General features: G+C 46.2%; 1 protein-coding gene across 2 annotated transcripts in view; it reads right to left on the bottom strand.

Annotated features, from left to right (window-relative positions):
- TRAF3IP1 (TRAF3 interacting protein 1) overlaps positions 1-13,789 on the bottom strand; it is a 1,208,890-nt gene that overhangs the window by 711,213 nt on the left and 483,888 nt on the right. For both annotated transcript variants that reach the window (XM_030210669.1, XM_030210670.1), the window contains exon 7: positions 12,127-12,199. In XM_030210669.1, the coding sequence (XP_030066529.1) occupies positions 12,127-12,199 (73 nt within the window). The remainder of the gene's footprint in view (positions 1-12,126; positions 12,200-13,789) is intronic.

The following is a 13,789-nucleotide window of genomic DNA, read 5'->3' as shown; positions in this document are numbered from 1 at the left end:
TCCTACAATGAAAGCCTTGCCCAAACATAGGCTTTCATCTTGACCCTGGGACCCCAAGAGGGATGCTCTATGAATGAAGACACCTTCAAATGACACAGAATTCATGGTTTAGTATTCATTGGAGATAAACCATAATTGATCTCCAAAACGTTTTTATCTTTGAACATGACCAAAGGCCATGTAGGAGTCGGTTTTCAGGGGCCCCAAATTTTGAACACACAGGTGTTTCTACACATCCTGCATGGAAGGCTTGCCACTTTGAAAAATATGCTTGATGGACTATCCAGTATCAGCATTCCTGCAACTCTGCTTGATGCACCAGCATTGGTATCACAGCAAACATTTTGTGACCCATATTTCTATCCATAGTGGTCTACCCAGTTCTTTAACCCGAGAGCTTTGTAAAGACTGAAAATTTGGAATTGGCAAATGTTGCCATAGCTGTTTATAATACCAAGAGACCAATATTTGACCCAGTACATCCCCTTGTAAAAATTCTCAAACAATGTAAGCAAAAACGCGATTTCAAACTATCTACCAGTAAACTCTGAATATAGCTAATCATTTGCACATAGACAAAATGATCTTGCGCCAAAAATGAAAATCTTTGTTTCAGGTCTTCAAAAGTGAGTAGGGAACCATCCTCTTTGAGAAAATGTTCCAAGGTTTTTAAACCCAGATCTTTCCAGAGTCTAAATGCTATGTTGTCAATACCTGGCAAGAACTGTATGTTTCCCATCAGTGAGAGTAATAAACTACAATTAGGATCTTGTCCCCATAACAATAGCAACTCTCACCACATTTTCCACAAAGGCTTGAGTAGCAGACTGGATCGAGCCCTCGTGGGAAGCAACTCATAGCATGCAATAAGGCTATAGGGCACCATGGTTTAAAATATTCCCATTCCATATGAATATCCATGTATTTACTTGTATGGAGTAACCAATCATGCAAATGTCTCATCAAACATGCTTGACTGTATAATTTAATATCAGGCATCCCCCAAACCCCCTTGTCTCCATCCACCTAATAAGAAATTCCAGCGGTAAGAAATTCCAGCGGATCTTGGGTTTTTTTCCCAGCCCAACAAAATGTGGTAATCGTTTTTTTTTTAAGAGTTTTATGTCCCACTGAAGAAGCTTTAAAGGCAAGGTCTGCATCAAGTAAAGCCATCAGGGAAATATGACCATATGATATAATTGGATTCTTCCCATCAGTGAGAGTGGCAAGTGCTGCCATAAAGCTAATTGTTTAGTCTCCTGTATCAGCTTATCCACATTCAGTCGGTATATTCAAGCTGGCCAGTAGCAGGGCCTAGATAACGGAAGGACCCCTGTGCCCATTTAAGTGGAAATGCCTCTCCCCATTAATTCCTTAATTCATCTGAACTTGCCAAGACTTCTGACTTATCCAGATTGAGTTTAAAGCCTGCAAAATCTCCATATTCTTGAAAACTATCTACAAGAATGGAAAGAGAGCAATGGGGCTCCTGGAGATAGACAAGTAAGTCATCTGCAAATGCTGCAATCTTGAAATGGCTCTCTCCCATTTGTAATCCTAGTATTTCTGGATTGTCTTATATTTCCCGAATCAGTGGGTCTAAAGTAATTACGAATAAAAGTGGTGATAATGGGCATTCCTGTCTCGTATCTCTCTGAACCTCAAATGACTCAAGAGATAATATTATTAGCCCAGACCTAAGCTTGTGGATGGTTGTATAAAGCCAGAACTGCCTCTGCAAACCTACCCTCTATCCCATATCTTCTTAAGACCCCATGGAAGAATCTCCACACCACCCTGTCAAACAACTTTTCTGTGTCAAAAATAATAAAAAGTGAGGGGATTCCTCCAGCTTTTGAACTTTCTATCACCATCAAGATTCTTCATACATTTTTTGAAATAGTTCGACCTCTAACAAACCCACCTGAGGCTCAGCAAGCAAATTTGGTAGCACAGACGCTAAGCGGGTAGCCAGTACTTTAGCAAACAACTTTCCTTCAAAATTGAAAAGGGAAATGGGCCTGTAGGATCCAGGTTTCAACAAAACTATTATCTGTGCTGTGCGAAGGGAAGGTGGTAACGTGGGCATTAAAGTCCAGTGACTTTTTTGTGGCTTGGTAGATAAAGGCCTGTTGGGCATCTATCAGCAATTCTTTATTTTGGGTGGTGGGATATTTTGAATACTTTTTACGAAAACAAGTGGCGTTGGTCTATAAGTAACATAGTGACATAGTAGCTGACGGCAGAAAAAGACCTGCACGGTCCATCCAGTCTGCCCAACAAGACAAACTCATATGTGCTACTTTTTGTGTATATCTTACCTTGATTTGTAACTGTCATTTTCAGGGCACAGACAGTACAAGTCTGCCCAGCACTATCCCCGCCTCTCACCACCGGCTCTGGCACAGACCGTATAAGTCTGGCCAGCACTATCCCCGCCTCCCAACCACCAGCCCCGCCACCCAATCTCGGCTAAGCTCCTGAGGATCCATTTCTTCTAAACAGGATTCCTTTATGTTTATCCCACGCATGTTTGAATTCCGTTACCGTTTTCCTCTCCACCACCTCCCGCGGGAGGGCATTCCAAGCATCCATCACTCTCTCCGTGAAAAAATATTTCCTGACATTTTTTTTTGAGTCTGCCCCCCCTTCAATCTCATTTCATGCCCTCTAGTTCTGCCGCCTTCCCATCTCCGGAAAAGGTTCGTTTGCGGATTAATACCTTTCAAATATTTGAACGTCTGTATCATATCACCCCTGTTTCTCCTTTCCTCCAGGGTATACATGATCAGGTAAGCAAGTCTCTCCTCATACATCTTGTAACGCAAATCCCATACCATCCTCGTAGCTTTTCTTTGCACCGCTTCAATTCTTTTTACATCCTTAGCAAGATACGGCCTCTAAAACTGAACACAATACTCCAGGTGGGGCCTCACCAACGATTTGTACAGGGGCATTAACACCTCTTTTCTTCTGCTGGTCACTCCCCTCTCTATACTGCCTAGCAATAATGCCACACTGGGAAAAGACCAAGGGTCCATCGAGCCCAGCATCCTGTCCACGACAGCGGCCAATCCAGGCCAAGGGCACCTGGCAAGCTTCCCAAACATACAAACATTCTATACATGTTGTTCCTGGAATTGTGGATTTTTCCCAAGTCCATTTAGTACCGGTTTATGGACTTGTCCTTTAGGAAACCGTCTAACCCCTTTTTAAACTCTGCCAAGCTAACCACCTTCACCACGTTCTCCAGTAACAAATTCCAGAGTTTAATTATGCGTTGGGTGAAGAAAGATTTTCTCCAATTTGTTTTAAATTTGCTACACTGTAGTTTCCACGCATGCTCCCTAGTCCTAGTATTTTTGGAAAGCGTGAACAGACGCTTCACATCCACCTGTTCCACTCCACTCATTATTTTATACTAGTAAAAAAAGGCCCGTTTCTGACACAAATGAAATGGGCGCTAGCAAGGTTTTCCTCGGAGTGTATATGTTTGAGAGAGTGTGTGTGAGAGTGACTGTGTGAGATAGACAGAGTGAATGTGCGAATGTGTGTGTGTGTGTGACAGAGAGAGAGTGAGACTGGGTGCGAGCGTGTCTGTGAGAGAGAGAGAGTGTGTGTGAGAATGACAGTGTTTGCCAGGCCCCCCTCCCTCCCTCTTGAGTGACAGGGACGTCCCCTCCCTCCCTCTCTCTCGAGTGCCAGGGTTGTCCCCTCCCTCCCTTCGAGTGCCAGGGTCGTCCCCTCCCTTCCTTCCTTCCTTCCTTCCGAGTTCCAGGGTCGTCCCCTCCATCCTTTCATCCAAGTTCCAGGGTCGTCCCTTCCCTCCCTCCCTCCGAGTTCCAGGGTCGTCTCTTCCCTCCCTCCCTCCAAGTTCCAGGGTCATCCCCTCCCTCTCTCCCTCCGAGTTCCATTGTTGTCATACCCTCCCTCTCTCCGAGTTCCACGTTCGTCCCCTCCCTCCCTCCGAGCCTACAGCGCCCCAAATTATCCTCCAGTCTTGCACACGCGGATACAGAGCAGGGCCAGGACCCCCTCCTCCACACCACATACACAGACGGAGATACCAAGCCACACTTATTGGACTGCTCTGCTCTCACGCGCATTCTCCCCTCCCCGGGGGTCTAACGCCTGTCTCACGCTCTTCCCAGCCCGCTCTCCACTATCTCCCTCACTCTGAAGCTCCCCGCCCCACCTCCTACCTGCCACCTTAACCTGCAGGTCGCCCATCACCGGACCCGCAGTGCTCCCTCTGCAGCGCCCCGCCCACTCTGACGCAACGTCCTCCTTCCCTTGGCTGCGTCTCGCCCCTTCTGATGTGCTTCCTATTTCTGGCAAGGCGAGAACAGGAAACGGCATGTTTAAAAGGTTGAAGCCACTTAGCTTAATCTCTGTTTCCCCTTTCTCGCAAAGCCGTCCTTCTGCGTACAAAAAGCAAACAACCCAATGAGCTGCTGCTTCCACGTTGTCCTTTGATTTAATCTCGCAGTATACGGATGTACACAGAGGAAGTATAGTAACTTTCCCTAGGTCAGCCCTGCCCCCCAGGGGTGTGGCCACAATGGCAACGGTGACATCAGCCAGGGCTAGGAAGCCTAGCAGACCAACTGTGAAGAAAGCCACGGACACAGGCAGCCAGACGCATAGAACGTTGGAGGTGAGAATTATCATAGTGGATACCTCTATCATGTCTCCCCTCAGCCGTCTCTTTTCCAAGCTGAAAAGCCCTAGCCTCCTTAGTCTTTCTTCATAGGGAAGTCGTCCCATCCCCGCTATCATTTTAGTCACCCTTCGCTGCACCTTTTCCAATTCTACTATATCTTTCTTGAGATGCGGTGACCAGAATTGAACACAATTCCCAAGGTGCGGTCGCACCATGGAGCGATACAACGGCATTATAACATCCTCACACCTGGTTTCCATACCTTTCCTAATAGTACCCAACATTCTATTCGCTTTCCTAGCCGCAGCAGCACACTGAGCAGAAGGTTTCAGTGTATTATCGATGACGACACCCAGATCCCCTTTCTTGGTACGTAATTCCTAACGTGGAACCTTGCATGACGTATCTATAATTCGGGTTCTTTTTTCCCACATGCATCACCTTGCATTTACTCACATTAAACGTCATCTGCCATTTAGCCGCCCAGTCTCCCAGTCTCGTAAGGTCCTTCTGTAATTTTTCACAATCCTCTTGCGAATTAACGACTTTAAATAACTTTGTGTCATCAGCAAATTTCATTATCTCGCTAGTTACTCCCATCTCTAAATCATTTATAAATATATTAAAAACCAGCGGTCCTAGCACAGACCCCTGAGGAACCCCACTAACTACCCTTCTCCATTATGAATACTGCCTATTTAACCCCACTCTCTGTTTCCTATCCTTCACCCTGTTTTTAATCCACAATAGGACATTTCCTGCTATCCCATGACCCTCCAATTTCCTCTGTAGCCTTTCAAGAGGTACCTTGTCAAACGCCTTTTGAAAATCCAGATACACAATATCAACCTGCTCCCCTTTGTCCACATTTGTTTACTCCTTCAAAGAATTGAAGTAAATTGGTCAGGCAAGATTTCCCCACACTAAAGCTGTGCTGACTTGGTCTCAGTAATCCATGTCCTTGGATGTGCTCTGTAATTTTGCTTTTAATAATAGCCTCTACCATTTTCCCCAGCACCGATGTCAGACTCATCGGTCTATAATTTCCCAGATCTCCCCTGGAACCTTTTTAAAAAATGGGCGTTACATTGGCCACCCTCCAATCTTCCAGTACCATGCTTGATTTTAAGGATAAATTGCATATCACTAACAGTAACTCCGCAAGCTCATTTTTCAGTTCTATCAGTACTCTAGGATGAATACCATCCAGTCCAGGTGATTTGCTACTCTTCAGTTTGCTGAACTGCCCCATTACATCCTCCAGGTTTACCGTGAAGTCAGTAAGTTTCTCCAACTCATCCGCTTGAAATACCATTTCCGACTCCGGTATCCCACACAAATCTTCGGTGAAGACCGAAGCAAAGAATTCATTCAATCTCTCCGCTACATCTTTGTCTTCCTTGATCGCCCCTTTTACCCCTCAGTCATCCAGTGGTCCAACAGATTCTTTTGCCGGCTTCCTGCTTTTAATATACCGAAAGAATTTTTTACTATGTTTTTTTGCCTCTAATGCTATCTTTTTTTCGTAATCTCTCTTGGCCTTCTTTATCTGCGCCTTGCATTTGCTTTGACACTCCTTATGCTGCTTCTTGTTATTTTCAGACGGTTCCTTCTTCCATTTTCTGAAGGCATTTCTTTTAGCCCTAATAGCTTCCTTCACCTCACTTTTCAACCATGCCGGCTGTCTTTTAGACTTCTGTCTTTCTTTTCTAATTCACGGAATATGTTTGGCCTGGGCTTCCAGGATGGTATTTTTGAACAGTGTCCATGCCTGTTGTACAGTTTTTACTCTCTCAGTTGCGCCCCCCCCCCCCTAAGTTTTTTTTAACCGTTCTTCTCATTTTATCATAGTCCCCTTCTTTAAAGTTAAACGCTAACGTATTTGACTTCCTATGTATAGGTACTTCAAGGTTGATATCAAAACTGATCATATTATGATCACTGTTATCAAGCGGCCCCAGTACCATAACGTCCTTCACCAGATCATGCGCTCCACTAAGGGCCAAGTCTAGAATTTTTCCTTCTCTCATCGGCTCCTGCACCAGCTGCTCCATAAAGCTGTCCTTGATTTCATCAAGGAATTGTACCTCTCTAGCGTGTCCCAATGTTACATTTACCCAGCCTATATTTGGATAATTGAAGTCACCCATTATTATCACATTGCCCATTTTGTTTGCGTCTCTGATTTCTTGTATCATTTCTGCGTCTACCTGCTCTTCACAACTTAACAACTCCCTATTATGAGCTTTTTTTTTAAAGCTGGAATAGGCTATTATTTCACCACGTAAGACCCCAGTATAAGATTGGATCCTAAACATGGGCGTGATTGTCTCTCTTATATAGCTTCCATTTGTCAACTATATATTCCAGAAGCTGTGGATCTCTATATAATTTAGTAGGAAACTGCCATTGAAGGCACTTCCCCTGGTGCATTGATAATTGTATTTCAAGCTCTACCCATGCATGATCTGATATTTCAATAGCTCCTATTACGGATGATCCTATTTTAGTAAAAAGAGTTATCTAGAAACAAGAAGATAATCTATTCTGGACATGGTGGAGTGGGCATGGGAAAGACGGGTAAAATCCCTATCAGATGGGTGTAAGGTTCACCACACATCCACCACAAACCCGGGAAATGCCTCCCATCTGAGACCACCCCAAGTCAACATCACAGACCTCATTAAAATCACTTCCCATAATAATAGGATATTCCTCATACTGATGTAAATCTTTTAACAGCGTTGCATAGCATGCCTTATCCATAGTATCAGGTGCATAGACAGAACGCAATACACACAAGAACTCCATCGCGATAGGCAAACACAAAGCATGTCATATCAGTCTTTCCAAAGATTCAGTAAAGAAACGTTCCACATATTTAGAAGCCTCTGAGACCATGTCAAATTGCTTAATCACTCACTCCATTATGTGTCAGCTTGAGTTTCACCAGGTATCAGTGGTGTGCTGGAGCCGGCTCGCAAGAGCCGCTTGTTAAATTTTGACAGCTCTTGCGAGCTGGTTGTTGTTGGGGGCGAGCCGGCTCCATTGCGGGAGGTAAGCATGGCAGGAGAGCGCCATCACAGGCCATGCTTACCTCCCCTGCCGCTCCGAAGCATGTCCAAAGATGTCCTTCGCTCCCACCCTCCCCTCCTCCTCCCCTCCGTCTTTTTTTAATTACCTCCGTCGAAGCGCGCACCATTTAAAGCCCTGCTGCATGCTGGCCGTCTCCAGACTTCCCCTGCTTGATTCGGATGATGTTCGTGCCTTAGTCCCGCCTTCATTCTGACGTCATTTCCTTTTTTCGCGAAGGCGGGACTAAGGCACGAACATCATCCGAATCACGCAGGGGAAGCCTGGAGACGGCCAGCACGCAGCAGGGCTTTAAATGGTGAGCGCTTCGACGGAGGTAATTAAAAAAAGACGGAGGGGAGCGGGAGGGGAGGGTGGGAGCGAAGAACATCTTTGGAAATGCTTTGGAGCGGCAGGGGAGGGAGGAGAATCGCTGGATGGGTAGAGGAGGGGGCAGGGGAAAGACCTGCTCGGCATGGGTGGGTAGAGGGGGGCAGGGGAGAGACTTGCTGGGCATGGGTGCGTAGAGGGGGGCAGGGGAGAGACCTGCTGGGCATGGGTGCGTAGAGGGGGGCAGGGGAGAGACTTGCTGAACATGGGTGGGTAGAGGGGGGCAGGGGAGAGACTTGCTGGGCATGGGTGGGTAGAGGGGGGCAGGGGAGAGACTTGCTGGGCATGGGTGGGTAGAGGGGGGCAGGAGAGAGACTTGCTGAGCATGGGTGCGTAGAGGGGGGCAGGGGAGAGACTTGCTGAGCATGGGTGGGTAGAGGGGGGTAGGGGAGAGACCTGCTGGGCATGGGTGGGTAGAGGGGGGAAGGGGAGAGGCTTGCTGGGCATGGGTGGGTAGAGGGGGGCAGGGGAAAGACCTGCTGGGCATGGGTGGGTAGAGGGGGCAGGGGAGAGAAGAGAATTGCTGGGTATGGATGGATAGAGAGGGGCAGGGGAGAGAGGAGAGTTTCAGGACATGGATGGAAGGGAGAGCAAGAGAAATTCTGGACATGGATGGAGGGGACGGAAGGGAGAGAGAAGAAATGCTGGACATGGAGGGAAGATAGAGGAAGGAGATTAGATGAGGGAAAAGGAAGTGAGGAGAGAAACTGCACATGGATGGAGAAAATAGGCAGAAGTTGGATCCACTGTACAGTCAAGTCTGCAGAGGACCAGAAATGAAGAAGAAAGGAGGAAAGAAAAGAAATAAATGGAAAGGAAGCCCTGGAAACAGAGTCAAGGGAACAGATAGAGAGCAGCAGGATCAGATACTGGACCAGCATTTTATCCCATATTAAACATGAATTAGGTTGGAACCTGGGATAATTTAATTTTTTTTTCTTGGAGAGAGTAATGTGTTGGCCGCCCCCCCCCCCCCCCCCCCCCGGGGTATAGCCAGCTCTGCAATTTTTTTGGGGGGGGGGGGGTGCAGAGCTGGGTGGGGGCGCAGTGGTGGACGGGGGGGCGCAGAGGTGGATGGGGGGGGCGCCGAGGTGGACCATGGAGAGAGCCTGTTAAAAATTTACCAGCACACCACTGCCGGGTATGTTATTTTGTGCCACACCAATTTTGTGCACATTGGTGTAAATGCTTTCCTAGTAATCTTGACAACATAAAACATTCTGTCCCTCTAATTGAAGTTTTTTTCCTTGACAAATTGCTGATAATATTGCTTGCTTCTGTAAACAGTTTAGCAATTTGATAATGACTATCCTGGGTCTGAGTATTCTCCCTCCAGGGGCCCAAATGATGAGCTCTTTCGATTTGGAACTTTCTTGCCGGTATTGTGATAGGGAGGGAGTCCGGAAGCCATTTCTCTAGAAAGGGATGCAAGTCTTTATCCGAAAGAGATTCTGGTATTCCCACAAAATGTAAATTGTTTCTCCATGATTTATTTTCAAGTTCATCAAGTTTTTCTTCCAACTGTTTGAGCTTAGAATCAAGTTGAGGTTTTTCATTGGTCCACACGTGCTGCTCGTCCTCCACAGAACCAACTCGATGCTGTAATTCTTGTATATCTTTAGTCAGTGCATTAAATCTCTGATCCATCATGTCCAGTTTATCTATAATTACTTGTAGTTGCTTCCCAATCGTCGGTTCCACCGTTGCACTAACCTCTGCTGTAATTTCAGCTGCTCATTCTGAGCTGGGAGACGGCAATAGTGGTGTGCTTTTGTCAGTCATCTTGGAATCTCCTGGACGAACTTTGTCTCGGTCTTCTTTCGCTGTTCTTGTTGCCATTAAGGATCGCTTCTTTCTGGGGTTTAGTAAGATACTAGTAAAAAAGGCCCGTTTCTGTAACAAATGAAACGGGCGCTAGCATATGGTTTAGGTTATTATTTTTTTGTTTTTCCTGTTTGATATTAAGGGATATAAGTGTTTGTTCAGATTTTTTTTTTTGGGTGGGGGGGTTTGAGGGACGTGGTGTGCTTTTGTGTATCGGGGGGGGGGGGGGGGGGGTTGTGGAGGTTTTTTTTTTTCCAGAAATGTAAATGTGTGTCTTGGGGTTATCCTTTCCTTATTGTTGGATAAGTTTTTTTTTTCTTTGTTTTGCTGAAGAGCATTGTTGTTTTATATTTTTTGAAGGAAAAGGAGCATGTTACTTTGTGTCGGGTAAGGCAGGAAGAGAGAAGTGCTTTGCTTCTGGAAGGTTTTTTGGCATCCTGGATTAGTGAAATGATTTTTCCGAGGTGGAAGGGAGAGGAGCATGTTGTTGGGGCTTTTGGGGGGGGGGGGGGTTGTGAACTGGAACGTCTTCTGTAAGGTTTGTGGGCATCCTGCATTTTTTTGACGATTTCCCCGGGGCGGAATGGAGAGGAGCACATTGTTGGGGCGTGGGGGGGGGGGGAGGGAGTGAACCGGAACGTCTTCTGGAAGGTTTGTAGCGTTCCTGGATTTTTTTGATGATTTCCCCGGGTGAGAAGGGAGAGGAGCACGTTGTTGGGGCGTGGGGGAGGGGGGAGTGAACGGGAACGTCTTGTGGAAGGTTTGTTGGCATCGTGGATTTGTGAAACGACTTGCCGGAGTCAGAAGGGAGAGGAGCACGTTGTTGGGGCGTCGGGGGGTGAACCGGAACATTTTGTCCTTTGCAGTCCGCTGGAGGGAAACGCTTGAAGGGGGGTGCGTCGGTGTGGGGTTGGTTTTGCAGGTTTGCAGCCAGTCTCCAGTGATTCCGAGGCAGGGGAGGAGTAGGGAAACATGTCGGTCGCTGTTTGCTACTGGCTGGCTCATGGCTAATCATTCCGGCTGGGCGACAGGTTTCTGTTAGCGGCAGCTTTTTGTGGGCGGCAACATCCCTGATAGTGAGGGGCATGCTTTTGTTTTTCGGCTCCACCTAGTCCACGTGAATGGAACGAAAGTATTTTGCACATACCCACAGGTAGCGGTGGTCCTCTACTCTCCGTTCTGATCCGCTCTTCAATGCCCACAGTAGGAATATTGTGCTATCGTTCTAGCGTTGCTCCTCTGTTCTCTGTGCTGCACAATAATGTGGCGTTCTGCTGTTGAATGCTCCACCCTTCTTGCCTTGTACTTTCCTGTGATTGGTCCGCCTCGTTGCCTGGTAACGGTTCACATTGTGTGTGGTATTTTCTGATTGGTCCTTCATGCCTCCTACGTGATTACCGTTGCCTGGCAACGTGAATGTTTTCTTCCGTCGACGTTTGATGCGAGGGCGGGGCATAGGCTGGCTGGCTTCACCACCATGAATCCACGAACCCTTCAGGGAGTGATTGAGTGACTTCAGAACGTTGTCTTCAGAACGTTGAGGGTGAGTTTTATTATAGTAGATGTACAGGAATGACTCTCGTCACTGAATCACCTGAAGGTAAGAGCAAATGGGAACTATATGTAGCCAATAAATTGTGGTAAGGTCGGAGCCCTCGGACCACCATCCTCTCTACTGCATCTCCTCACTGGAAGACATTTCCCAGATCAGCTTTCTGTATGTTTAATAACTAAGTTACTAATTACAAAAGCTGCCCTAATCTTTCTCTCCTGGACACAACCCTTGGAGACATTTTCTTGGTATGAGAGGATATTATGCAATCTTAACAACAGGTCGTGGCTACAGGATCACTTACTGCCACACCAAAGTGATACTTCTAATTCCAGGTGGTCTTTCTCATCTAAAGTCTACCAGGCTAGAAGTGTGACTTCTCTATTAGAGGAGCTGAGGCACACAGAGACGGAACTCACTCAGAACCAGGAGCTCCTTGCATCAAATGCACATATACAATTTATCACAAACTGGGAGATACAAGTGTCACTTGGAGCAAAAGACTGGATCTAGCCATGCTAGCCCTGTGACACACTGTATATCCTGACAAATACTAACAACAAACCATCAAAAAATGGATAAAGTTGACAAATAAAATGAACAAAATTATAATACACATGCTTACCATCTACTCCAAGTGGCTGCTGCCTCTGTATTTTAGGTGCAGAAAGTCGAGATATCTTCAGAGAACTATAACTCTGTAATGAAGAATTACAGATATATTCTTTTTTGGTACACACATTATTATTATTTATTATTTATTGCATTTGTATCCCACATTATCCCACCTCTTTGCAGGCTCAATGTGGCTTACAATTCATCGTGAATATTGAAAAAAGAAAAGAATATACATTTGGTTTATAGAGGGTTTGGGTTACATGGTGGTAAGTACATGGTTATATTACAGCAAAAGACGTTATAAGACATTCTTATCTATATTAAAGATTGTGCATTCAAGAACTAAAAAAGCCGAACATTTTAAGGTGGACAGAAAGGGCAGAGGTAAAAACAGACTGTCCCTGGTCTTTCCTCTGCCACATCCGTCCACAGGAAGTAATAATCACAAGAAGTGGGATGCAGCAGAGGAAAGGTCTTGGCAGAACTGGCCTATGCTGGCCACCTGCATCTTTGAAGGAAAACAGGGGGGGGGGGGGTTGTAGAAGGTGATGCAAACCCGCATGTGGGGAAGGGTAGAAGACAAAAGTTGGGCTTGTGCAGGAAGGAGGAGATAGAGAGATGCTGGACCTGTTGGGGGGGGGGGGAGGAGAGTATGAGAGATGCTGGACCTAGGGGGGGCATAGAGAGAAAGACACATAGAACAATAAGAGAAGTAATATGAGGGAGACGGAGGGAAGAGAGAGATAGAGAGACCAAGACCAAAAAGGGGGGGGGGGGGGGAGGGACAAAGATAGAGATGTCAGAGTCAGACCATGAGGGTTGGGGCATTAAAGTATGCGTGGGAGAGATATTGGTCTGGGCTGAGTTTTTTTTTTTTTTTTTTGGGGGGGGGGGGGGGGGGGAAGGCAAGAGTGTCATAAGAGAAGAGGAATAAATTCTGGCCTCAGCATATTGGCTGCAAGATGAAAGGGGGAGAGGGAGGGGAGAAGCTGAACATAGGGTGGGACAGAGACACAGAGATGATATGCTGAACATGAAGAGAACATAACAGTGACACAGAGAGACATTGCTGGACACAGACAAGAGGATAGCAATACAGAGGAGAAATGCTGAATATGGAGAGAGGATAGGGTAGAAGAGGTGCTAACAGGACTCCAGAGAGGAAGAAAAGTTCACTGATGAGTATTTTGCCTGCTGGGAAATTTAAACAGGGAAGAGGTAGACTTAAAAATAAGTAATCTCAGTGTCTATATTTTAAATTACTCTGCTTACTTATCAAAGGCAGTTTATGGAATATAGTTTTAGCAATTAAAGTCTCTGTTGCAGTTTCATATATAAGCTGTTTATAGGCTAGCATCTACAATTATTGTTTTAAAGTTTATCATAGCACCAGTGTACAGCACAGCTAGTAGTTAATGGAAACAGCTACTTAGAGTTCAATTCCCACCCACCCCAGCTGTCACCCATCACTGGCCTGATCTCTGATTCATAGGCTTTTGAACCAATTATGAGGCTAACATATGTTAAAATCTACCCCTCTCTAGACCCCCGCAGGACCCTTGCCCACGGAGGTGTTCAGAGGGTTTGTTCTTCTAGGATCTTGTTGATCATCCCCTCCCTAAATTCCAGCGAAACCCCATTCCATGGTGTTACGAATCGGGGTTCTAAGG

This window comes from Microcaecilia unicolor, chromosome 7, assembly GCF_901765095.1.
Source record: "Microcaecilia unicolor chromosome 7, aMicUni1.1, whole genome shotgun sequence".
In the NCBI taxonomy this organism is placed as follows: domain Eukaryota; kingdom Metazoa; phylum Chordata; class Amphibia; order Gymnophiona; family Siphonopidae; genus Microcaecilia; species Microcaecilia unicolor.
This window is presented reverse-complemented; position numbering and strand designations above follow the sequence as displayed.